A 26349-nucleotide genomic window follows, 5' to 3' on the forward strand; every position below is an offset into this window, starting at 1 on the left:
GCTGACCAGCTCAGCACCAGAGCGACAGGAAGCCCTGGTGCAACGAGCTCTGGACGCAGCTCGGACTCGCGGCCTCCTGGACTTGGGAGGCTGAGCACATCTTGGTGTGCACAATAAAAGTTTATTCCTCCTCCTCCTCACCTCTCCATAGAGTTATTGGCCTCCCGCTCCTTCTAGATCAGTCTGTCGGTATCCACTCGGTTGCCCTGGTAGTCCACCGGTTGTCATTTCGCCCAACTACATGGCCAGCCCAAGTCCATTTTTTTTCCCTTTATTTGGACTATGATATCTTCTACTCTAGTTTGCTCGCTGATCCAGGAAGCTTGTTTTCTGTCCCTGAGTGTTACTCTGATCATTATTCGTTTCATGGTCTGTTGAGCTGAAATTTGCTTTTAATAGTTGTTTAGTAAGGTGCCAAGTTTATGCTCCATAAGTCATCACCGGCAGGATGCACTGGTTCTTTATTCTTCTTTTGAGTGATAGAGGTAGCTTACTTTTCATTATTTGGGAGTGTTTGCTGAAAGCGCTCCAGCCTGTACCTATTCTGCGCCGAATTTCTCTTTTGTGATTGGGGTCAGCTCTGATAACCTGTCCAAGATAGATATACTCTTTTATTTGTTCTAGCATTTTGTTACACAGGCTGAAGAGGGCACTTTCGGCATGTTTATTCATCATTACTTTGAATTTATTCATGTTTATCTTTAGTCCCACAGCCTTGCTCTCTGAATGTAGCTCCTAAGCATTTTTTTGCAGGTGTTCCACAGACTCACTTAGCAAGAATATGTTGTCTGCGAATCTCAAATGGCTAAAGTATTCCCCGTTTATCCATAATATGCTATGTTTTCCAAGTCAAGTTTCCTGAATACTCCCTCCAGACATGCTGTGAACAACTTGGGCGAGATGGCATCTCCCTGTTGTACGCCCTTTTGGATAGGGAATTCGTTGCTTTGCTTGCGAAGAATTATCCTGCCCATACATCCTAGATATATGCCTAAAAGTTTTATGTAGGTCTCCTCTATTCCTTGGTCTTTTAATGCTTCAGTGCTGCAGTAAAAAAAAAAATGCCAGTCCTGGCGAAAAAACTTCAAGTCACTGGGGTTCAAACCCAGGCTGTTAGCGTGAAAACCCAAGACTTCACCCGTAGGTTACTGAGGACGAACAGCGAGGCGCGTTTATTAGTCGCTCAAGAGAATGTTCTTGGCAAGCGAACCAGTAGATGGCGCTAGTGGGGGTGCATGTAGGCAGCCAGGTTGTGATTCCAATCCCTTGTGGGTACAAGCCAGGGGCTTCGTGTGTGTACCCAGCCCCGTCTACTCCCTTAGAACACTTCTATTCGTTTATGCAACTGCAAAAAAGAGCTCTGCCGTTGCCCCTCTGTAGTCCAGGGGGTAGAATCGCGGGTTTTGGAAAGAAAGCCCCGTATTCAAGCCCCAGCAGTGCCAATATTTTTCCAAGACCTGTGATTCTTTTTCTTGTGAAAGGTTCTCCTAGCTCAATTCTGCACGCTCTCTTCATGAGTAAAAGTGGTTCGGTATCTTTTAGGTCGGTTTAGAGGCGGGGCGTGGCATATCATCACATTTAATTTACGTTCGGCATCGCACCAGAAGTAGTAAGCTTGTACCTATCTTGGAACGAAATATCGTGGCCAGGTTTGTGAATCACGCATCGCAATATTCCCACAGTGTTACATACCCCTAGAGCAGCACATACCCACCTCACCCATGGCCCTAATCACCTGCAAGCCAGGCTGCTCTATGCCATATCACTATGGAGTCTGGGGCATCTACATCATCGGTGGCCGTAGCCTTGGCAGAAGCGGAAGGTCAACACCAGTTCATGCACGATACTTTACAGCAAAACTGGAAAACATTACTCGCAGCGCAAAACTCGAATGAGCACTCAGCGGCATTCCACTGGACAGTTAACGCTTTTGCATTCACAACTCGTGAGTGCTTCTGCCTCCTTGAAAGACGAGGTTATAAACATCGGAGCCACCCTCTAACCAAAACATAGATCGGTATACAGGTTTTAAAGGTGTACACTTTTTTCCCCTACTTTTTATAGCAACCAAGGATAATGCTTTCCTGTACATACCGGACACACTCACACACACACACACAAACAGCTACAATGAAAGCTCGTTAATTTGCACCTCATTAATTCTAACTTTTGGGTTAATTCGAACTGACAGTCATGGTCCGGCCACGGTACATAGGCGTCTATAGGTAAACCAACTCGTTAATTCCCGCGCCCATCCGTTCCTCTATCAATATGTAATTCGAACTGTGTTCTGCCGTGTACATGTATTTCATACTGCTGGTGCAAGCTTTGTTGGCATAAGAATAGATGGCGCGAATGCACAGTCAGCACAGCGCCCGGATGTGTGGCGTCACCCTGCCTTCCTTTCGCATCGTGTGCTGCTTTGTGTCGAATATCTCTGTAGTCTCCATGTGTTGGTGTCCTTTGTGCGCTGCAGATGTTTGTTCATCTCTGTGCCGGTGCTGACACACTCGGGTGCCGACGCAGCTCTCAGCTTCGCAACTAATGGAGGCTATGGGTGTCGCGCGCCTACTTTTTAGCTTCAAGGAGGGGGACGAGGATGCTTTCCAACCCGTTTGTGTGTTGGAGAACAAAGCCATGCCCATCGCATTTAAGGAACAGAAACAGAAATTCATAACGGATTATTTTCGTAAAAAAAAAAATTTCGAAAGATTTTAAACAACCCGATCTTATAGAAACCACCACTGACAAGCCCGCTGTTGACTTGATTGATGGCCCACTACGCAAGCATTTTTTACACCTGCTTCGTGGCAGCACCGCACCGGATGCTAGCCGGTAGCAAGGCTCACTCTGGGCACTTAGCAACGGGCTCTTTAACGTCACTAAGTATAGAAGGGAAAGGAAGAAAAGTGACGACAAGAAAAAAAAATAAAAAGAACAAAAGGAGAAAGGGCAAACCTCCAGCTTTATTTTCTAAACAGTTTTATTTCTAAACAAACGAGGCATCGGTTTTAACCGAATGAGAGCAGAAATGGCAACGAAGGTTTGAACAACTGCAAAATCCTGAGACGCCCTGTCATTGAAAGACAATCCACTCTGGAATTTGGTGTTATGCTCCTTTTTTCCAGTACTTCGTGCTTTCACATCGAAGAAAGGCTGACTCTGTTTTTGGTAGATTTTCTGCTGCTTTTAGGTGGGCTATCGTTCGGCTTTTTTGAGGGAGTATATGCAAGTTATTCAGGATTCAGTGCCCCTTTAACCAGTAGCTTTTTTTCCACTCTCTAGTGTCGACAAAGCTAATGATTATTCCTGATAATTACGATGGTGTATGTTTACCTTTATGGTTGACCTCGTGTCAATTACGAAAATGATGATGCTTGTGTTAGCTAATGACTGTTCTCACATTGATGAAGATAATGGCATCAATGACAATGATCAAGAGGTACCTTCTTGACTAATCTCCTCCATCAACAAGAATTTCAATAGCGATTGCATTGTGCCTACACTGACCAACTGAGTGAGTGAGCGGCCATGCTGCGTATACAGTGATCTCCAGACTTAATGCATGGCAAGCAGCCACACTGAAAAACATACATGGCCAATCCGAAAGCCTTCACCTGGGGTTTTATGCTCTGCAGCTATATCTGAGCGCTATGAGGGGGGGCATAGCAATGAACAGCTATTAATTTACACCACCTCGGATAATAATAACCACTTCACTGTTTTTTTAAGATGCTCTGCTTCCTGAGCAGGAAGAAAATCAAATACCATTATACATGCCAGTATGAAAACTGTAAACAAACCTTAAGAACCTGGGTACTTTCCGCATGTTTTATGCCACAAAACATTTTTACAAAGGCCTCTAAATGACTCCACCCCCACTTATTTTTTTTGCAAGGCAGTAACTGAAGCGTACTCGACAAACAATAAATTTCGGTTTCCACGTTACTAGAAATCGCAAACTCTTTGCTTGAATTTAAAACCATAGTAATACCTCGTTAACTTAAAGCCATCAAATCCGTTAAAAATTTCGAGATAAGCGGAGTTTGGGGGCACATGGGTGTTTGGGACTGAAAAATTGCCCAAAAAAGCATTTTTGTAGGCATCACTTTTCTCTTAATTTGCCCAGTTTTTCCTCTGAAAAGTTGGAGCTTGAACAGTACCATGTACTCAAAAAAGCAGTACAGGCTCGGTTTCAACGAAGAAATAATTTTTCCGTAATTTGCCATTTCTCTGCCATGAGTGGTATCGCAGCGATAGTATGTTCTCGAGAGGTACATCCCAGCATGTAGTGCAGCCAGAAAGATCTTTTGCAGCATAAAACTGGATGTTCAAACCTAGCCTTTCATGTTTCAACACTTTTTAATTCGCATAATTTATAATTAGCAGGAGTACATTAAACCTGGAAGTTAGAATTGATGTACAGTTTTATGTGATTTCCATACAAACAAACTGATTCTAAAATTGCAGCCTCCACGTCTTCTAGTATCCATTGGTAATTTTTTGTGGAATAGATTTTTGTGTTCTTAAAAACAATCAAGAATTTTTAATTACCTCAGTGCCTAACAACTTTACATAAAAACTAATTAGATACTTGAAATCAGCTAAAAAAACTGAACTCATGAAGTTTTATCAAAATTGGTTTGAAAAAAAAAAAAAAAACTCTGACCAGGTCCCTGAAATCAGAGCTAGTGCTAGTATCAAAAGCTACACTGCGCAGGGGAGCTTTTGTTTTTCGTGATCACCTGGCGCACAAGTGGCGACACACATGACGCACTGTGACGCACATGTTATCACTATCACTCTCACAGTTGCTTGACACGTTGGATAGGAAACCGAAGCAGTGGTGGGAATATCAATTTTCCATTCACGACCACGTTCCACGCGTAATGGGAGCTAAGTGTTCGCACAGAGACCTTACCAGCTGCTTGTAGCAGACTTTGCTTGTGTTCTCTCTGCCAAATTCCAAGATATCTGTGGTTCCCAGTAAAAACATTTCGAGATAAAGGGGGGCCAATACGCAGCACCTATGGGCGGTAAATGCACGGTAAGAAAATTTTGCGACTTCATCAACATTTCGAGATATCAGAGTTTGAGTTAACGAGGGTCTACTGTAGTTAAACTAGAGTGTCAAACCGAAAAAAAAATATTGGTTCGTGCTCAGGTGAATTTATTTCGTTCCAGTTCAGTTCTCGTTCGACCAATTCACAACCCGAACCGGTTCGTGAACCGGTTTGCAAGCTTGAACTGGTTTGCAAACCGGTTTGGAGAGTTATATAATATTAGCGAAGTGTGAAAAAATGTTTCGTAGTTAAAAGCTACTTTAAAAACAAATACTATTCTGGTGCATTTCAAAATTCTGCCTTTCCCTTGTAAAAGCTGTGAAAATTTAATTACAGCAGTAAGCAATTAGGCCAGATATTAAGGAAAACAGACGACGTAGTGACGATTTAAGAGCTAGTTTCCTGCAGGGCCTTTATGTTGTGTTGGGGCTATAGGTGGTATTCGTTCAAAAGTTTAGCTGTCAATTTCGTCGCTTGGCAACACTGGAAACAGCCACAGACATGGCCGATGCGCCATGGACTTGGCGCTGCTTGGGCCACTGCACCCGCATGCCGAAAAAAAAAAAAAAAAAAAAAAAAACACCGGCGTGCGTCGTCTGCTCCGTTTCAACCCGATTCTCAACGGTGGGGTCAACAGAGATGTTATTAGTCGCACTCACATTGGACTCTGGGAAATACTTTTCGTTCTGTGAAATAGAGTGCAACACAGTCATGTGCTTCGCTCAGACAAGTACCGCCATCCCGTGAAGCCCGACGTAACCAGCGACAGTGCACTCACACGGTTGTCTGCATGCGCGCCTCCAGTGAGTACAAGCAATAGTAAATCAACCACAAAGGGTCATGACTGTCGGTGGCATATACTTTCTCCAGCTTCCTTTGTTTTTGTTGCTGAAATCACACTTTCTCTCCTCCATACATAAGCAGAAATGTGATTTTATACTAGCGATGTACTTTTCACAAGTTGTAGCATAAGAAATGAAAAATTACAGCAGCCACGTAAATGCTACCTATTAATTAGATTGTTAGGCCACCTAGGATGTGTTGTTAGCAGTGACCTTCTTGAGAATTTGAGCCTAAAGTTTGTTGAAAGTGAGCTTATAGTTAACTCTAAGTCATTCATTATGGCACTAATCACTGGTATGAATTTTCAAATAGCTATTATGAATGTGTGTCAACATGAATACGTCTCCATTGCAGCTGACCACCGCCCTCGTTCCAAACGCCACGTTGCGGAATCTTGTAACAGATATGCGATTACAAACTGAAAGGGAGATTTGATACATGAAGCAGGAGATGGAATTGTTTTGGGAAGGCGTTCTTTAATTTGTCGATGGGATAATGCGGGACCGGCCTGCCTTCATGCATGTGTCATCTATTTCTTAAGTGCCATTTTTAACCGTGAAGCTGTTGTTGCTGGCTGCAATGTGTGCAACGTCGTCAGAAAACTGGGTCATAGCTACTCCTGCCACGCACGTGAGCAGGCACCTCACATGAGGAGCGCCCGGCGTTGTCCAGGCTTGCGCGTGGCGCTCGCAAAAAAATACCAATAAAACAGTTCACATGCGTTTGCGCCACAAGGGGGTAGCAAAAGAAAGTCGGTTACCGCTGGTTCTAGCGTGTGCTGATGCATTCCACTTAGGGAGAAATGTGAAAACCCACGGGCAAAACAATCCGGGCCTGCCAGTCATACGCGACTATATAGATGGATATGACGACTACTACTACAACCACAGTGAAAAGCAATGACGGAACATGTAAATAAACAATTTCAAACCTAATGCAATGCGTGGTGATGTGTCCTTCAGAGTGTATATAGAAGTCCTCCAGCTTTGCTATGGTTCAAGCCTTGCGCGATAGTGCCTGCAAGGTTGTGGGATACAGTTTCTTGCACACAGAGAAAGTGCCTGCCATACGCTAACAGTTTTCTGTGCTATATCTGTTATCATTATTCGATATGTCAAACAATTCGAAGTTGTCTGCCCCACACATCCTGAAATAGTCTGCGTAGCTACCCCTTCGCTGAAAATTTCGTCTCAAGAGGATAGTCTTCTGCCACTTCCCAGGATAAATACAATGGTGGTTTTCCGAATTCTATTCAAACTTTCCGTGTTCACACTGCTGCTGGGCCATCTGTTGGGACATTTTGTTCCTGTTGTGAGTCACCAGCCCAAGCCTCCAGCGCGAGCCCTTTTTTTTTTGTTTTGTAAATAGGTATTGTTTCTACGTGTTTTTTCATCTGATATTGCAAACATTACGCCCACATCTTCTTTTAATTAACAGAATACCGCAAGTATTAGTTACATATTATGGGTTTGTAAATATTCTTAATGTTTGCTTTTTGCCAAACAATGTTGACAAGTATGAAGCATTGTTCCAGCTTTAGTGCTTGCAAATCATTTTGCCTATATATTCATTCGTCTCGTTATAACGAGTTCTCCTAACATTTAGCTGAATGGCTGAATTGGGGGACACACAGACAGACATACCGACCAAAATTTTTGCATTTAAGTAGCCCAAGAAAGAAGACTTACTATTATACCAGGCACCATGACGCTCGCTGCTTTTGCTGTGATGACACATTTGGCTGGACACAACAAGGGATGTCTATAGCAAAACCTTATGGTGTTTTATTAATTGGATGGCTGAACGCAGCAAAAACGAGGTGAAATTATTCATGTGGGAACTCGGCGCGAAATAATTTAAAACCACGAGGTGGGGCTTTTTTCTATTTTTGCATGGAAACATACTTCCGAAAAAAAATTGCCGCAGCTTGCACTAGTGGTGCAAGGCTGGAGAAACAGCAGAGCTCTTCTCGTCGGAGAGCCAGCTGTTGCACCTCGCATTTATTTTCAAACTTGCCGCCGAAAGTTCTCCATGACTGGCAGGCCTAAATCGTGTCGTTCACAGGCTTGCACATCTCTCCCAAAGTGGACCGCGTTAGCACGCACTAGAACCCACAATCAAGTCAAAGCCAACGCCCGCACCACGAACCCAAAGGAAATGCTGTGTGACTGGAATGCGACGATACGTCAATCGGATAGATGCAGGTTTCGTAACGCGAGGGACCCAGGTTCGATTCCGACCATAGGAAGGTGCCCCCCAAACTGGCTGCACGTTATTGCTTACCGCCGCCGCTGCTAACCCCGTACACCTTGGGCCTCTGGGGTGGTTCAGTGCTGGTTCAGGTTGCTGGTTTCACGGCGTAGAGGTCCCAGGTTCGATTCCTGGGACTTCCCCAACCACATTTTTTTCTTGAGGCTTCAAGGTTTTTTGATGCAACAGATGGACAAAGCCCGATCTCAGCAACTCTGCTGTTAAAAATACCGACGCGATTGTGTGTTGAAATTGGCACATGGAAGTTTTCGTTTTTCGTCTAAGTCAGAAAAACGACAGGCAGGTATGATGATCTAAACCGCATCCTGGTGGTCATCATTCAAAGGCTCAGCTGCCGAGCATCTCTTGAGGGTCGCATTTGTCAAGTATTTGCACTTTCCAGGTGTGGGACCCTTTTTAGGCAAATTCAGAAATGCGACAAGCATGCGCGCTTCAGATGTTGGCCTTCGTTGTTGCGCAGTGCAGCAATACTGCTGCCCGATTTGTCCCTAAACAGTCGCAGCGAGAGAAGGACAAAGTCGATGTTTCATATCGCCTGTAGACTGCCGAGAGTGCAACATTTTGTTTGCTCACCCTTGCACTCTGCTTGCGCTACCAGCAGTAGCATACTATTGCAACATTGCAACCATAATGTAATGACAAAAAAAGCATTGGTAGTGTTGTGACTGATATGAAAAGGAAAATGTGGGAGGAGTTACGGAGTTCATGGTGTGTGAAAGAGAAAATCCCCGAATTGCGCTGACCGCGCATTATCAACAGCATATGGTCGAACCGTTTCGTAGTGAACCAGTAACCTTGAATTTTTTTCCAGTTCAGTTACAGTTTGACGTCCTGATTTACACAAAATCTTCTACACTTGAAATTCGGTTTGAAAGCAAAAATCACTATTCAGACAGTGACCACTATGACATAATGTGCTGATTGTGCAGAAGTGCGGAAGTGTGCTTGCAATAGAGCATGTTACCTGTAATTTTACAGTTACTGAAAAAGGCAGAATTGCAACAGCCACGTCCCCAAGACCAGGTAGATCATATCCATGAGAAAAAGGATGCAGTACCACCTACTAAGAAAAGCATGTTGCCATCGACGCACGGTTTTAATGGCATTTTAGTACAATTTGCTTGGTGCTGTCTGAATTTGTGTGGCACATCGTGGTTTACGAGAAACTTATTGCCTGTGCAATTGAGTGCAATAACTGCACTATAAAATAAGCTAATCATTGCAAAATTACTCGTAACATTCACGCAATAGACGCACTATCGGCGCATTCTGTTGCAGCAGTTACAGCCGATGCTGAGCACGGCATTAACTTTGCCTGATCGTCCTCGGGATTTAAATTTTGTAACCCATTCTACACTGAAAGGCCTTTGGCTCAAAAGGCATAATAAATAAAGTAACTATTCCTCCATCAAACTGTGTTAGTTGCATCAACACAAGCAATTGCAGTGTTGTCTGCTTGCCACAAGACTTTTTTTATTGCACCCTTTCTCACAGAAAATATTAAAGGGGCACTGACACCTTTTTTCGGGGTTAATATTATTATACAGTTTGCTTCCTTAAGAAGTATGAATGGTCTGTGATGCGTGGAGCATATTTCAATTGAAACCCATTTATTGTGCAGATGGTAGATGTCGGGGAGCCGCACACAGCAAATTCACATTAGCATGGCATGGTAGGGAAAACCAGATGACGCGACAGAGATCCGCAGACGTCTGGCAGAAACTCGTGACATCACTTTACACACGGCTGGTAGCACTTACGAAAGGATGCAAGCGGCCTCTGCTACAGGTGTCACTGGCTGCCGCATGGCACTCTTGGCAAAGAAAAAAGTTCCACATGCGGGAAAGGAGCTGATGTTATAGCCAGGAATCGCAACAAAAGTCACCATTCATGCCTCTGTTGGAAACGGTTGTCAAACATCTACTGTGATGGTAGGCCTAATGCCTTCAGGCAGCGCAGCTTTGGTGGGAACCAATGCCTCCATAAGCCTTCGCAGCGTTAAGACATCCACTCAAAACGGTGAGGTCATGGCGTGGTTCTGCTATACGGGCCCTGTGAGTTCAAAGAAATGGAAATCAAAACTGGCAATTTTGAGGCTGTTATATGTGAATTATTATTGCGTGCTCAAGTATTTGAAGTGTTGTTTCAGCATTGTTAAGCCAGTAAGCATAATAAAAGCAGCATAAAAAAATTAAAAAAAATCAAAGCTCCTTTTTAAAAGGGGCCACGAGGACAAAACACAAGTTTGTTTTATCGAAAGATTTCGTGCTTTATAGTGATCCTAGCGCTTGTCCGGTAGCAAATGATGCCGTATTTACTGAGAAATTAATCAATTTAGGTTAAAATTTTGATTCTCCTGCCAAATCGTGCGTTTTAGGGAGGTTAGCAACGAAGTCATAAGCGTACGTATACAAACAAACTTGCACAGCGTGATTCGGCCGCAGCACTGCTTGCCGTCAGTCTTCCCAGATGGCACTACCATACTCATGTACACGCCGTTGTCTGCCGTTGCTTTGTTTTTTGACCGTATTTGCACCTGGCTTGTGTTTGTTACTGTAGAAAGTAATCGCGTCGTGAAACATGGAATATCCTCGATAAACAGGGTCACGTAAGACAACGTCACTTACGCCAATCAGCCAGTGCATATAAGACAACTTGAAAGCGGCGGACTGCTGCACAGCTAAAACAAGCATAGTGCGCGCAGTACCAACAGCAGTACGCATCGGTACGTCTATGTTTACGTGTGCTTTCGTAACTTCCACTGTTTATCCCCCCATTCTCACTGATATAAAAACACGTGCCGTAAATTTAAGTGCAAATAGCTCGTTCGGCAAGCTTATAAGCTCTGCTTAATTGCGCTTGCTTTAGCCGGCCTCCGCCAATCGCCGAGCTGGCTGGTTTGGATTCATAAGTTCTGTTGCGGGAAATGAGCTAGTGGGTCGCATGGCCATTCCATTTTTTATAATTATATACCTTATTTGAGTGAAGTGTGTGTTAACAGTGATGTCAGTATGATTCTAACGAGGCAATTTTTCGAATGAACCAAACTTGTGTTTTGTCTTCATGGCCCCTTTAAAGGGGCAGATGGGTCTTAGGGGCCGAAAAACGGTCAAAAAATCATTTTCTGGAAAATGGCATTTGCGGCCCCCATGGCCATTTTTCTATCAGTCTGCAAATTTGAGGCACTATATTTTACTGTACATTGCACTTCAAAGTGCGCTCTACAGCTCCATTTACGCAGAATTCAGAAGTGAATTGGCACTTTTCTTGCAACGCTAAGCTAGCCTTTCGCTCTCAGATATCTCGGCACCCACAGCGGTACAACTAATTTTTTTTGGCTTCTGATACCTAAATGTGTAGAAAATACAATGTTGGAAACAAATTTTTCAAATGGAGGCTTTGGAAAATTATTCTTGTGTCCAATTGACACCACATCTGAGCCATTTCTGGCAGAGCGCAGGAGGAGCGATGTTCAGTGAGTTGTAAAATGACCAAAAATAGCTAAATAAAAAAAACTCTTACAACGTTGTGTTCGTTAGTCATTTGTCTGCCTAGCCACGAGGTAACCACCATTCTGTATGGAGTGGTTATTTTGTAATTGTGACCCAAAATAATGGCAATTAATCATTAATTATCTCAGAAAAATAATGAACTTGCAAAAAATCTAGTTGTAGATTTGAGATCAGCACAAAGAAAACTTCTTAATGCTGTGCAGTTTCAATAAAATTGGTTAGTAAATAAAAAAATAGCTCCAAGACCAGTCTGCCCCCAGAAAGATGGTTAAAACGCAAAGCTTTCTCCATGCAAAGTGAGTCAAATCAAAGTCCAAAATCCACGCTCCTGGAGTACAAAATCCAAACTGCCAGAGTCCACTTCAACTCAACCACAGTCCACGCAACGAACCCAAAGGAAATGCTGAGAAACCCGAATGCGATGATATTACGTTCATCATCAGCAGCAATTCTGTTACCGTGTGAATGCACCTTCCTGTGCTAATACCGTATCGCATTTTGTGCGCAAAGACCTCTCATTTTCTATACATGTGGCATGATTGATGTGCCTTAGTGGAAATCTATTGGCTGTTCGGCAGTGCGTCTTGGTGTAACTACATCGCCATCAGTTGAGGCACAGGAACTTGAAAAGAAGGAAACTAACTGGGTTGATGAGTGAGAAAACATAAAAGCAGTTGACCAGAGTTGTTTATTGTGAAGGAAACTTCAATAGGCAGTGTATGTTTTCCAAAAGAAATATTTGCACGGTATGAATTGTCTCTAGTGTGACAAAAATCTACAAAGTCATTGAGAAGACACGCTTTTCACAATATTCACCTTGTCAAAACCTAAATTTATTAACAAGAAAAAAAAATTTAGGCCCCTAATTGTATACACCTCCAGAAGCTAGCAACCAATATAAAATGAGATTGCTTTAGCCAAGAAACTAGACAAATGGTCTCCCCCCCTTCCTCCCTCCCCCAAGGTACAGTCAAAAGATGTATGTCGGTAAATGCCGGAGCACATGTCGCTCAATGCCTGAGGCTGGTGCACTCCAGCGGTCTGTGCGTTTAGCGGGCGCACTCCCTGAAAGCGCATTAAGCGCAGCTGCCTGCAGCTTTAGTTACATCACGGCATCTGGAAATATGATGACGTGAGGATAACACAATTTTTATCACCCAGTCGGGCAGCAAAAAGCAAACATTTGAATGCGTTTGCTGGGTTTCGCATTGGATAAAAAGCCCCTCATCTGCACATGTAGTCTCTGGAATTGTTTCCAGATATGTGAAGTAGCTACTGCAACAGGCAACAGCACAATCAACCGTTGCCAGGGGATAGATTCGCCAGATGTACGAACTACGAAAGTTTGCCATCCTATCACTACACCGCTCTGCATGTACTCAGAAGCTCAAAGCTTTCAACTGTACAGTGGCTCAATATCAGTCCTCATGCAAGAAAGAAGACTGACACCTTCTACAGGCAATGTGCAGATGCTACATAAAAACATCACAAATGCAAAAAGGCTTTTCGCAGTACTCTGACGTGCAGTGTGCTATATTAACTCTTGCAAGTGTGCGAACATTTTCAGAAAAGGTGCTTGTCAGCAACTGTAGCAACTAGGCAAGCAACGTTGTAACCATGACAAAAAAGAACAGTCTGCCTACTGGCCAGCTGGCCAACTCGGTTTTGAATGGTTTCTGTTGCAGTGCAGAGATCCAGGCTATTGAAGACAACCCTTCTATGGTGACACGCAGTAATTTCCAAGCTCTTCCCATTCAAAATTTAAATAGCTACATGTGCTTGCCACTGCAATGACTCAAATGTTGCATGCCAGCTCTATGCTAAAATTGTCCAAACACATTCACAATTATAGGACAATGGTTACAAGCCGTTTTATGTAGTGACTGCACAGTTTGCCGATTTAAATACCACAGCTGTTTTATTACCACAACCTTTCTGTGGTGGTTCATTGCTATATAGATAACTAAATTCACACACACAAAAAAGATGTCCTACTGGCAGTTCGACACAGAGAAGAGACAAGACCAACGAGTTTGTTGTCTTTTTAGGGTGTATTGAATTTGTAAGTAGCATTATGCTTCTAGGTTACAGGTCCCATGTTCTGCGTGCTGGCTGTCCTATGCCTCCCAAATTTGAAGTTCCGTGCTATTGAAGCTATATGTAAATCACAGTTTCTGCTGGTTTTGCCCCAATGAATCAAATTTCTGCTTCACCTGGCTGCACAGAGACAAGTTCACAAACTGCAGAGCCCTGCCGCAAGGAAGGAGCAAGGACAGTGCTCAGATGGAAGTCCCAACTGCTAGAGCGCCCTCGAAGAGGAAAGCCTTTGGCTGCTCCACCTACTGGCCTCTCTTGCGTCGTGCACCATTACTACTGTGGCAGTGGGCACTTCTTCTGCCTCCTGAGCGCCCCCCTACTGGTCGGCATCCTCGGCGATGGTGGCGGCCGCAAAGGCCATGAGGGCGGCGGCTGCCTGTCGGGCCTCGAGGTGCAGCCGGAGTTCGCGCACCCAGTCGTGGGCGACCAGGCGGGGCTGTCCGCGCAGCTGGCTGGCGTAGCGCAGCGCCTGCTCCAGGTCCTCGTGCTGGAGCCAGTAGCGCACGCGCGACAGCACGTCAAACGTGTCCCACTGGGCCGGGTTCACCCGCTGCTCGTCCGACAGCTCCTCCTCAGGCAGCTCCTGAAAGGGACCCGCCACCTCTGGTTTTGCCACGCCCAGCGGGGATCGCCACGCACGTAATTAGCCCTCGGAGGGAGGCTAGTTTTGGCGGAAGCATGCGGCCCTTCTTGGTCCAAGCCAAACGAGATGCACACTGGGAAGCCATTGAGTACCCCCGTCAAACGGCAAATCTAAAGTCATTCAAAGTGAATGACATTACAGTTGAACCCCTTTATAAGAGACACGTACCAGGCAGCAGTTTCTGTCTCTTATACGAGATGTCTCTTATAAGCAGGGAACCATGTTTTCACTTACTAATCAGACCCTAGTTCAATGTGGGCACCGTATGACTAAAATAAGCTCAAAAGAACGCAACAGCATGTTGCAAAAGATTCATTCTAACGTATGTTTGGCCCCAGAATTTATGAAACAGTTCTGAATCTTTGTTTGCTTCATGACTGTATTTACACTGTTTTTTACAACCGATTCTACAAGCTTTTTTTCCTTTCACTGTTTGTGGAAGATGAATCATAGATGTTGAGTTCACAAGCCTGATGAATAGCCAGAGCGCACAGCTTCTTCCGCTGTGTGCTCAGGCTATTCATTACGCTTGCAGGATTCAACATCTGCGATGCTTCTTGATTGGGAGCTACGCGAGTGGGAGAGCCCGCATGTGCGATCGCGCTCCATCCAATGGATGGCAGTAAGCTTCATCCACTTCTGTAAGTTGCATTTCCATTGGCAGGGCTTCTCATCGTCATTTCATAGCTGACTGAACCACCGTGTGTTATAATAAATAGCGACTGCAGGCATCTGTCGTCCACCTGTGTTTCCACAATGGAAGCAACTGCAATTAGTGACTGGTGGCACTGCATCTGAAGTTAAAATGCTTGTTACAAGCGAGATTATTGATTAAAGTTCAAGGATGGCTTGTCCCTTATAACCAACTTTCTACATTCAATGTCTGTTATAAAAGAGGTAAATTTAATGGGAAAGATAGGGCAGCCAACCACGTGGGTGAATAGTGTCTCTTATACCCATTTGTCTCTTACATCCATGTCTCTTATAACGAGGTTCAGCTGTAGCTGCTAATGGCATTCAGTTTGGCCATGCGGGTCTACACAGCGAAACAAATTGCACTTGATAGTGATAGCATAAAACAAAGTCAGGGATTACAAAATTACATTTTAAGTGTTAAATTAATTAGAGAAGGCGTCGTAAGGTTGTAGCATTTCATATTTCGATATTTTTAATGGCACATTATGTTTTCTATTTTTGCAATGTTTGCAATTATGTTTCTCTATTTTGCAATGATTGTTTCACCTAAAGAAGAAGAGCATGGTATGCTAATACCGTATTTACTCGCGTAATCCTCGCACTCGCGTAATCCTCGCACCCCTAATGTGAGCCACCAAAACTTGGATTTTTTGGTTCCTCGCATAATCCTCGCACCCCCAACTTTGCAGCGGCGAAAGTTGCCTGCTCGCGAAACCCGCATGGTGCACGCGCTCTCCAACGCGCGCCCTCCCCCGCCGCCTCTCCGTTCGCCGGAGAGCGCCGTGTATCCAAGGCCATCAAGGCGCCCTAACAACCTGCATGGCTACTCCCTAACACACGCCCTAACACGCTACTGACACTGTCCTTGAGCCGGTTTCGCGCATGTTTCGCGTGCGCGCAGCTAGACGGTGTTCGTGCAGCCCGCTGTCGTGTCGTCGTGTCGCCGTCGTGGTCCCGTCGTTGAGCGGCAGCAGTCAGTGAGTCACTCGCGTCAGTGGTGGATAGCTCGCTGCCATTTTGAGAACTTTTTGATCTCTTTGTTTTGTGCTTGGTGCCGCTTCGCCATGGGGAAGAACGCCAGCTACACTGATCGAACACGGCAACCGTGCCCCAGGCAGGCACTTCGGCGTCACTGACTTCAACGTGCGTTACTGGAGTAGGGCACGCACATACGACGACGAGATAGGGCGCGTGCCAGATAGCAAAGGCGGCAATTTCATGATCGCTGATCGACGGGAGACTGTTTACATTGTAAATAATAAAATAAAAAGAAATAGCGGCTGTTGGCAACACTGAGCTTACATATACAAAAAACGACCGCTACATTTAGCGAGATTGGCATAAGGCAAATTGGCAACACTGTGCACCAGATTTTTTTTTCCCCGCATAATTCTCGCACCCCTAACTTTGCATTGACTTTTCCGCAAAAAAAGTGTGAGGATTATGCGAGTAAATACGGTAATAATTAATGTTGTAATTGTGTAAAAGAAGTTTATTCTCGTTTTAAATAGCTCATCTTATGCTTTTGATGCCCTGATGCAACCTTTTGACACTGAACTGCCTCATGTACTAAGCTGTAGCTTCAGCGAGGCTATGAAACCCAGAAATCAGCTGAAAGTCTGTTGGCACATTAACTCTTTCGTTACGGCGGAAAAACGGCCGATTTTAAGTGCTTCCACAAAACGTTTTTTTTTCTATTGAGCTACTGGACACACGTAGCCTTTCTATGCATGAAATTGTAGCTTATAGATTGCTCTTCCAAACACGAAGCAGCAGTTTTGTTAAAGGTACAATTACTTACAGTTTATTCGTCAAGTAATCAGAAAAAAGCCCCCAAGAAAAGTATACGAAAAACACAAATCGGCACTTTTACCAAGACTAAAAATTATTTCAGGTATTTTAAGATATAAAAATTGTTCCTACATTGCTTGGCTATGATTCAATATATAAATTAACAGTGTACACCAAGTTTTGGATTTTTGAGGGCCCGTCAACCTAGCGCAACTGACGGCTGTGCCTCGCCGCAAGGGCACTCAAGGGTGAGTGAGCCTCTGTAAAATGTGCATCGAAGTACCGTAGTTACCCGACTCTAACGCGCACTTTTTTTCCGGAAAAATAGGTTGAAAAATCGCATGCGCGTTAGAATCGGATACGAAACCGAAACAGCGGAAATTTCGTCGCACCCATCGCCATCGCCGTGTCAAGATGGCGCTAAAGCTTTTAGCAACGATTTTTCGGACGCACGAAGCATAGGCGCCTAGGCTTTTCTAACGGCGTTCACACAAATCGTCAAATCGTTCCACTTGCGCGCTTGATAACAGCAATGGCAGCAGCGGCTCTCACGCGTTCAAAATGAGCGGTCGGCTGAAGCATGCGCCTCTGGAGAAGCTCGCGGGATAGGCGTGTGAGGCGTGGGTCACGATCCCATCGACCATGGTTGAATGTTAGTTCAGAAGTGTGGCATCGCGAATGTGCTTGGCGGCACCGAGGTCGAGATGTTGTGGTCAGCGGAGAGCGACGAGGAGTGAGATTACTTCGGGAAATAAATAATCCGTTTCTCTCGCATTCGTTTTTATTGCTGACACAGTTCCGTGCGCGTTACAATCGGAGGTGCAAGTTTTTTCGGTTTTTTGTCACGAAAATCGGGTGCGCGTTAGAATCGGGTAATTACGGTATACTCATTTGTGTCCTCGCACAAAATCCTTATCAGTTCGGTGGTAAAAAACAAGAAAAAAAAATTGAGCGCTCTCGACAAGCGTCGCACCTGAACCCTGCAGCGCTAATCTGACACGAGCGCCAGGTTATCTTGAAGGTGATAGCGCGATACAGCGCGGCGCATTTGGCAAAATATCCCGGTCGTACGTTCTCGAGACCCTAAACACAAAATCAAATACACAGTCGTCAGATAAGAAACACATTTTGTTTATAAATACAGCGCGGAGTCACAACGAAATTACCTGCCAGCGCTTGTTGAAGTGCGAGGCACCTGAACCGGAGCTTCGTCGTCCTAACTGAAATCTGAAGATCCCACATCATTGCTTGACCCCTCACTGCTGCTGGAATCAGAAAAATCGACAGCAGGAGCTGCCGAAGTCCTTGCTACAGCAGTCCGACTGTGCCACTGTGCGGAGCGCAGCGCGAACCCGACGCCATTTTTCCTCCTCCTCCCCTCTACTGTCGGTTCAAATTTCTCTTGCTCACCGCCACCACACGAGATACAAAAACAAACGAAACCAAAATTGAAAGAGAAGTTGCCAATGAACACACCAGATGGCGATAGTTGTCTGTGGAGCGCGGGTTTCAGATTTTGCGGGAGATTTAAAATCATCGGACGCCGGCTTACGATTGCCTATGGCACCGTCGTGAAAGAGTTAATGTAAATGAAACCATGCCTTACTCTTCATTTTGGAGACAGCTATGCATTAGGCATACATCAAGTACAGTACAGGTACCCTAGTAGCCCATAGTAAACTTTGTGGTACAATAGGCGTAAAACTGGTGCTTCTACCATCTGAAGGCCTGCCTGCACATGGAAACCTTCATTGAGCCAGGAAAGCATCCCAGATGCACCAAATCAAAGGGCAAAGGTCTGTGAGGTTGTCCCCAAGTAAAGACAGAAAGGACTATGCTGCTGGTGCAGTTTGAAAATCATGGTCTTCAAAAACTTCAAGAGCCATTTTCTCAGAAGTCATTGCTCGTGGAAAAGATAGCATGGCAACCACTGGGCAGATTTTGACCCTGTTTGTTTTCTTTCAATCATTGAAGCGTTCAGCAGGGTATGACATTCTCAGATTTTCATTTTAGGGCTAGTTATTTTTTTATGTGATATTTATGGCAGATTCAGGTGTATACTACTAGGATCGGGTGAAAATAATGTTCTCTATAAAAAAATGAAGGGTGCAAAAAAAATCTGAAGACTGTCTTGCCCTGCAGTGTTCGTTTGACTACAATTGAAAAGTATTTTGAACTTCCTACCGTGTGTCAATACCTTGCTAGGCTTTCCACAAGCAGGCAGCATGTACTCCTCTGACACAAATACTACTGAAGGTATCGTCATGAAATTTTAAATTTCACCATTTGGAGTGTTTTCCAAAGTGCCTACCAAATTTCATTACTCTACGTCAAAAAACCAAAAAGTTTGCTCCAATCGCCACCTCCCCCCTTAAAGGGACCCTGCAACACTCTTTGAGCAGTGCAAGTAAACCTGCGCGACGTTTAGATTACACTGCCAGGAATACCTGAGCCAAATATTACACGTGCATGTGAAGCGGTGAGCGCGCAAATCGATGTGAAAGACGCGGAAAAACCTACCGCTCTCTCTTCAGTTGTCCTCATTATGCAACCCCTGGCATGGCCTAAGGGACGTCACATAGGCCACGGATGTCCGATCGGCTGTCACTGGTCAACTTCGCGGCTAGATTCTCCCATTTCTGTCGACGTCATCGCTGTGTACGAACCTCTTCTATGCCTGAACCTGTAGGCACAGTTTTGCCATTTCTTTTGTGTTTTGAGTGCGCGCGGAGTTTGAGTGATGAGCTCAATACTTCCCTTTCAACGGGACCACTCGACTACAAACGTTTATTGCTTCAAAAACGCCCTACCAGCCCGAGCGCGCACTTGCGAGCAGGCACCCATGCCTGCTTTTTTGTGGCACCAGACCGGAAATAGGCCCCTCCGCGTTGCGGAGAAAAGGAGAAAACTACCCGGCATGTGATATATCGAAGGCCGCCGAAGAGAACGCCGCGAGCCGCCCCCCTCTCTGGGAGAGAGCGCGCAGCTTTCGTCGCGTTGTCTGCGGTCGAGTTGAGAGGGGACGATTATACGCGATTTCTCATCGCGCGTAGTTTCATTAACTGTGAATGGAGGAGATTTCTGGGACAATAGACTTTATCCCAAAATACATTACTAGTAGTCGATGGCAAGTGTTGCAGGGTCCCTTTAAAGGAGCCATGAAGAGAAAACACAAGTTTGGTTCATTCAAAAGATTGCCTCGTCAGAATCATACTGACACCACTTTTAACGTAAACTTCGCTCAAATAAGCTACATAATTAGGAAAAAAGGGAATGGCCATGCGACCCACTAGCTCATTTCCCGCAACAGAACCTATGATGTCATTCGAGCCAGTTCTGCGATTGGCAGAGGCCGGCGGAAGTAAACGCAAATTAGGCAGAGCTTACAAGCTTGCCGAACGAGCTATTTGCGCTTAAATTCAGGGCACATTCTTTTTAAAGCCGTAAGAGTGGTGGTAAGTGTAAGTTACGAAAGCACATGTAAACATAGAAGTACCGCTTCGTACTGCTGTTGTTGGTACTGCGCGCACTATGCTTGTTTAGCTGCACAGAACTGCGGGGCTTTGGGGTTGTCTCAGACGACACTGGCCGATCGATTGACGCGACGGTGTCTTACGTGAACATATTTGTCGAGCGAGCACTATGTTTCACGAAACCATTTTCTCCCAGAACGAAAAAAAGGCAGAAAATGACACGCCATGGTATGGTGGCGCCATGTAGGTACAGTAACGTAAACAAACGCGCGAGTACCCCAGTGCCAGCACCAACGTACAGGGTGGAGACACCCTTTGAACGGTCCCGTGCCGCTGCAGTTGGGTCAACGTGCACAACACGTCGTTCTCGTTTCCCACGAGACCCAGCAACGCGAAACAGATATGATGATTGAAACTTCGCCAGGTAACCCCGTTGCGGCGATAATTTTAGCACGGTACGTTTTGATACAATGACTTGTTTCGTTAGCCAGCGAGTGGAACAAAATGGCGGCGCCAGCGCATACGTGTCTCCACCCTGTACGGCGGATGCGTGAATCAAGGGACCCTAGGCTGCAGAGCGGTCGGTTCCTGTGATGTCATTTGGCCCCACGAAAACACACAATTGAGCGGGAAAATCAAAATTTTTACCTAAATTGATTAATTTCTCAGTGAATAAAGCATCGTTTACATTCGGACAAGCGCTGGGGGCACTATAAAACACGAAATCTTTCGAATAACACAAACTTGCATTTTGTCTTCATGGCTCCTTTAAGTATACAACAAAATATGCAGTTATACACTACATAATAATGCTAACACACTAAAGCACTTGTGGTTGATGTCACCCCAAGACATGTAAGTAACTCTAATATAACACCATCAATACAAGTGAAAGCAGCAGGTCAGTTGTGTTTGTGTTATGCCACACAAAAATTCTGCAAACCCTTTCTAAACAAGCATTTTATTTTTCTAAGAACTGGTCACTGAAGCTTGCTTGAGAAATTTGGAAACTGCTAAACATTAGCTTTGATTCCCAATCATTTGAACAAAATCATTGTCTGCTTCAAAAGCAAAAATCCCTGTCTGTCTGCATACCTCCACACCTTCCCAACAAAAGCAGTTGCCATTTTGGACTGCAGAGAAAAAGTGCAAAGATTCTTTCCACTCGCCCAACATCATGACTGAACCTTGAAGTGATGAAAGGGTCAGCAGCAATAATGCACACTGATTTCTGATTACCGATGCATTCATCATAGGCAGGCTACAAATGAAAACAGGTGCCCCATATTGATGTCACCAACAGCAGCCGTGAGCAAGACATGTACTTCCGTGGGATGCACACGTGCCGTTTAAGGCTCTCAAAACACCACTGCCCTTTATTACTGTTTCTGACGCTGCGAGTGAACAAGGTCCGGGTGGAGAGAAAAGCGGCATGCCAAAGTGGCCCACCTTGGGGTAGACGATGAAGACGGACTGCAGGTAGGAGGCCAGGTACCTGAGCAGCGACGAGCTGCCCTGGTCATCGACCAGCGCCACCCGGCGGCAGGTGCGCTCCACCTGGGCAAAGCGCTCCTTGAGTGCCACCTCGGGGTAGACGCCCCGTGCCAGGGCCTCGGGCGGAATGGAGGCCAGCACCAGGGGCACGTAGGGGCTCATGGAGGCCGCCCGCTCCACCAGCTGCAGGTCGGCCGCCAGCGACTGGGGCCCGCCGCTGCCGTGCACCAGCGTGTGCTGGAGGCCCTGGCAGGCCAGCCAGAGGCCCTTGGCCTGCTGCGACAGCCGGTCCAGCTCGTCGCGCGCCTGCAGGTAGTCCTCCATGCCCTGCAGCTTGGCCACGGAGGAGGCCAGGGCAGTGTTGTGCTGCGCCCGCTCCTCCACCAGCTTCTGCTCCAGCTCCAGGCCAAAGGCCCGGTCCAGGTCCGCCCGCTGCTCCTCCAGGGCCTCCCGGAGGTGCTCCGTGTGCGCTGCCACCTGGCGCCGCAGCTGCTGCTGCAGCTCCTGCTCAAAGGCCTCCTGCTGCTTCACCAGCTGCACGGGAGACAGGTTCGGTCAGCCCTCCTCAGCCGGCCACTTAGAGCAGCAGTCTGCTCTCATGCACCCCTGACAACCAGATGCCTTGGGCCAAGGCGCGTGCCACAGATTGGGCTTTGAATGCATCTGGAGGAACAGACGTTGTTTTATTTCACCAGGTTGAAAGGCCAGGATGCATGGAGCGAACATGCTTCAAAAAGTCAGCAAACAACCCCTGGTGACACCTGCATAACACACAGCATCGATCTAGGCAGGGCAGAAAAGTTTGCCCGGTGTCCCGTGCTGGAAGGGGCCAACAACCAGTGCCAAAAGTGGGCCAATCAGGTCTTGCCACTGGCCTTGACTTCTGTCTTCTTCCCTGCTCACCTAAGCCCACCCAACCCCTGCACCGTTCACCATGCCTAATCGTAAGCTTTCCGAGCACTCAGAACGATGGCATCAAAAGCAGTGTGCCTGGAATTCAATGACACTCGTCTCGGCCCTGCAAAACCATCCTGCAAGAATTTCCTCCTCTGAAGAAAGAGGCATTGCACGAAAGCCATGAAAACCTTTCACGTCCCAGAATGTCTGTCAGTCCCACCTGCTGCGTCCAACAAATTGACATTGACTCTTTTGAAAACTAAAAACTGATCTTTCAGCTGAAGAAACGCCTTCAACTCATGCAGAATTGCTAAACAACGTTTGCATGTGGTAAGTGAACGGTTTGTCCACTCAATGCCACAGCTGGTTAGGCACATCCATACCTGCCCTACCCAATACTACAGCACCTGCAACTTCTTCCCTCAGCCCGGCACCCTGTACCGCCTGGGAATGCCAAAAATCCCCATCCCCCTTACGAGCAGCCTCGGCCCAGCACATGCTGACGCTCCCCACAGGGCCGGTGCTCTCACTATCGTGAACCAATGAGCTCACAATTAAACGTGTTTACTCTTCTCTCTCTGTATAGCGTAGCCATACCACACAGGATTACTGCTTACTTTCAACTACATCAACACATGAACACTTGAAATTAGGGGTGTGCAAATACTCGAATATTCGAATCGAATAGTACCCCCACGAATAATTCGATTCGCGAATCGAATACCCACTATTCGATTTTTCGAATAGTCGAGTGGATTTTCCGAATGTGCCCAGCTCGGCGAAATCGAGAAATGCCAGTGCACGCTAACGCACTGCTGCTACACCGTCTGTCTGCTCAGCCAGCTTTGTCCTAATCGCGCTTTCTACGAGCGTTCCTTGCAGAGGCCATAAATTTTATTCCGCTGCACGGAGCAATTTGCAATTGCGTCGATAAGATCTTTTCTTCATGCCGCAGTGCCGCCGCCGCCGGCGCTTCCATTGTTCCGGCTATTCTGAATAGCTGTTCCGGCTATTTTTAATGCAGTTGGTGGCAGTTTACTGCCCGTTTTTTGTTTTCTTCGGCTACAGTGGATAGCGCAGGTTCATGCACGGCGACTGTAGTGACTGACCAGTGCGAATTTTCCTTCCACAACGTATCGTTCATGCTTCATGGTCCCCATGTGCTTTGAAAGTGCCTCATCGTTGTCCGTGATTTGCCATCAATACGCAGACCTACCACATGTGATTTGGTCCTGTGAAGAAAAACCCCTTCAAAATCTTAAAAAACACCCCATTTTATTACAAATTACAAACGAGGAGCAGTGGGAGGCCGCGCTGCTCAGCACAGACCCTATGACCCAGGTCTCACTAGCCCAGGTGGCCGAAGACGCCGCAGAGATCTACATGAATCCTGCCGTCGCCGTAAGGACACTGAAGTCGACCTGAAAACGGTCCCACCCGTGGCAACAATAAAGTTTCATCTGATCTGACCTGATCTGAATACATAATATTTTTTCTACATGCCTATATTTTCCACAAGTTTTTGTGCAAAAAAAAAAGCTACTTGGCACGTTTGGGAGTCATGATGTTCTTTTTACGACTCAAAGAACAAATTTTTAAATTCTCATTTGCAGCACTGTCCAGTCGCTAAACTGCTATGAGGCGATACTTCAGGAATCTGGAGCAGGCACGATATGCATTTGAAAAACGACTTGCACTAGAGTTGCTGTATTATAGATAGGCAACGTATAGATAGTGCCTCCGAAGCGAGCACTTTGCAGGCATGAATAGTATGAGGTGAAAACACGGACCACAACAAGGAACTTCTTGGGAAGCACGTGGTTAGCATGAACGATACGTTGCGAAAACAAGGCCTTCACCGCAGTTGTGCACGAGCCTGCGCTACTCCATGGAAGGGCAGCTTGCTACAGTATCCCCATCAGGGAACACAATGAGACACTCCTCCACAAGCCTGTGGCGAACATCAAAGATATGCGCTGGAGGGATGGCTTACTGACCGCTGACTAATGTGCACTGACCGGTCATCACTTCAACAAAGGGATAGTAAAACTATCCTCCCCTGTTATCTAGAATGTAAACAACAAAAACATGCCAAAAGCATACAACTGCAAACAAAGAAAAAGCCAGAATCTCTTCTGTTTTTAAATTAAAAGAGGCACTGTTGTCAAAAACACAACAAAAGCGGCGGCAATTGCTTTATCGGAAGCTTCACAACGTAAACATCCGGTCACAGAATTCAAAAAGGCAGACAGAGTCGCTAGCATGAAGCAAAGATTTTATCTAAGCATTTGCAAATCACTCTGTGCTGCGTTATAAAATTTACTGTCTTTACAAGGCGAGCTCGTTGAAAGCGTGCTGAAGCTTGCCGAGTACACAACAAATCAGGAAACAGTGTAGCAGCAGTGCATCAGCGTGCTCCGTCATCTTACACTGTTGCAGGACCTAGGCCATTCGGAAAATCTACTCGACGATTCAAAAAATCGAACAGCTGATAATTGATTGGCGAATCGAATTATTCATGGCAGTACTACTCGATTCGTATTCAAACATACGAGTATTCGCATGCCCCTAGAAATCACACCACCTTTTGTTTCTTTTGCAAGCCCCCAGTCCTTCTTAATAGCCTTTATAGGCTACTTTTCAGCTGTGCAGGTGATGTCACTTGGTATTGTCAGCCTTCTTATTATGAATTTTGCTTAATAAAGACCTCTTTCTGCATTTGGTTACCAGTCACGTGCGCACGGTAATCTGTTTGGCTCTGTGGTAGCAAAGAAATACCTCTGCTATAATCATGCATATGCATTGGTCCTACAGTGCTGCACAGAGAATGAAAGTACCTGGATGCACACGACCCCGACAGCCTTCTACGTGGTAAGTAACGGGTGGCTGGTGTGATCTCAGTTTGGTGTCGCATGCTGTTCTCACAGCCACCGCGTGACGTGTTAAACGCAGCCCGTCTTGCCAAAGCTCTGACTGCTTCCTGCCCTGGCCAGAGGACGCTGCTGGCAGCAGACGCACCTTCACTTCCAGCATGGCGTCCAGCTCAGCCCGCTGCCTCTCCAGGTCTCGGTTGATGCGCTCCTGCTGTCTCTGGAACACCTGGGCTCGCTCGTGCTCGGTCACCTGCACCATTGCGAGGCCAAGCTCAGGGACCGGTCACGCCCCCTTCTTCCCACTTACGTGAAACCCATCCCCAGTTCGGCATGGGCCGAGTGTTCCTAGCGAGCCGTAAATGCTAACCAGAAGGCTCATCATAAGGTGTCGCTAATATGCTTTGATGGCACAAGATCACTGAGGCCACAGTACAACCATGTCGACCAGAAGGATCATCTAAGCAACCACTTAACATGTGACACTTCGCTCTCTATTAACCTATTCACTTGATCACATTAACGCAAATACATTTTCGGCCCCCTGTTAAAAAAAAAAGAAAAAAGGGCCACTTCATAACTATGTATGCCCCAAAAATCTGAGAGCTGTGTGTCTAAAGAGAGCAATTTTGTCCCTGCCCACAGCAGATGTGGTTACTGCACGGCTTTGACTTAGCTGCTCCCTCGTTTCTTTCCACC

General features: G+C 45.9%; 1 protein-coding gene across 2 annotated transcripts in view; it reads right to left on the bottom strand.

Annotated features, from left to right (window-relative positions):
- Window positions 1-12358: 12358 nt before the first annotated feature.
- The window catches only part of Mitofilin (inner membrane mitochondrial protein mitofilin), a 47967-nt gene continuing 33976 nt past the window's right edge, over window positions 12359-26349 (bottom strand). For both annotated transcript variants that reach the window (XM_077688202.1, XM_077688201.1), the window contains exons 12-14: window positions 25799-25903; window positions 21839-22417; window positions 12359-14369 (exon numbers count right to left, since the gene is read on the bottom strand). In XM_077688202.1, the coding sequence (XP_077544328.1) occupies window positions 14103-14369; window positions 21839-22417; window positions 25799-25903 (951 nt within the window). In that variant the 3' untranslated portion in view covers window positions 12359-14102. The remainder of the gene's footprint in view (window positions 14370-21838; window positions 22418-25798; window positions 25904-26349) is intronic.

The sequence above is a fragment of the Haemaphysalis longicornis genome, unplaced genomic scaffold (assembly GCF_048455015.1).
Source record: "Haemaphysalis longicornis isolate Haplotype H1 unplaced genomic scaffold, Haemaphysalis longicornis Haplotype H1 scaffold_1, whole genome shotgun sequence".
NCBI classification, from domain to species: Eukaryota; Metazoa; Arthropoda; class Arachnida; order Ixodida; family Ixodidae; genus Haemaphysalis; species Haemaphysalis longicornis.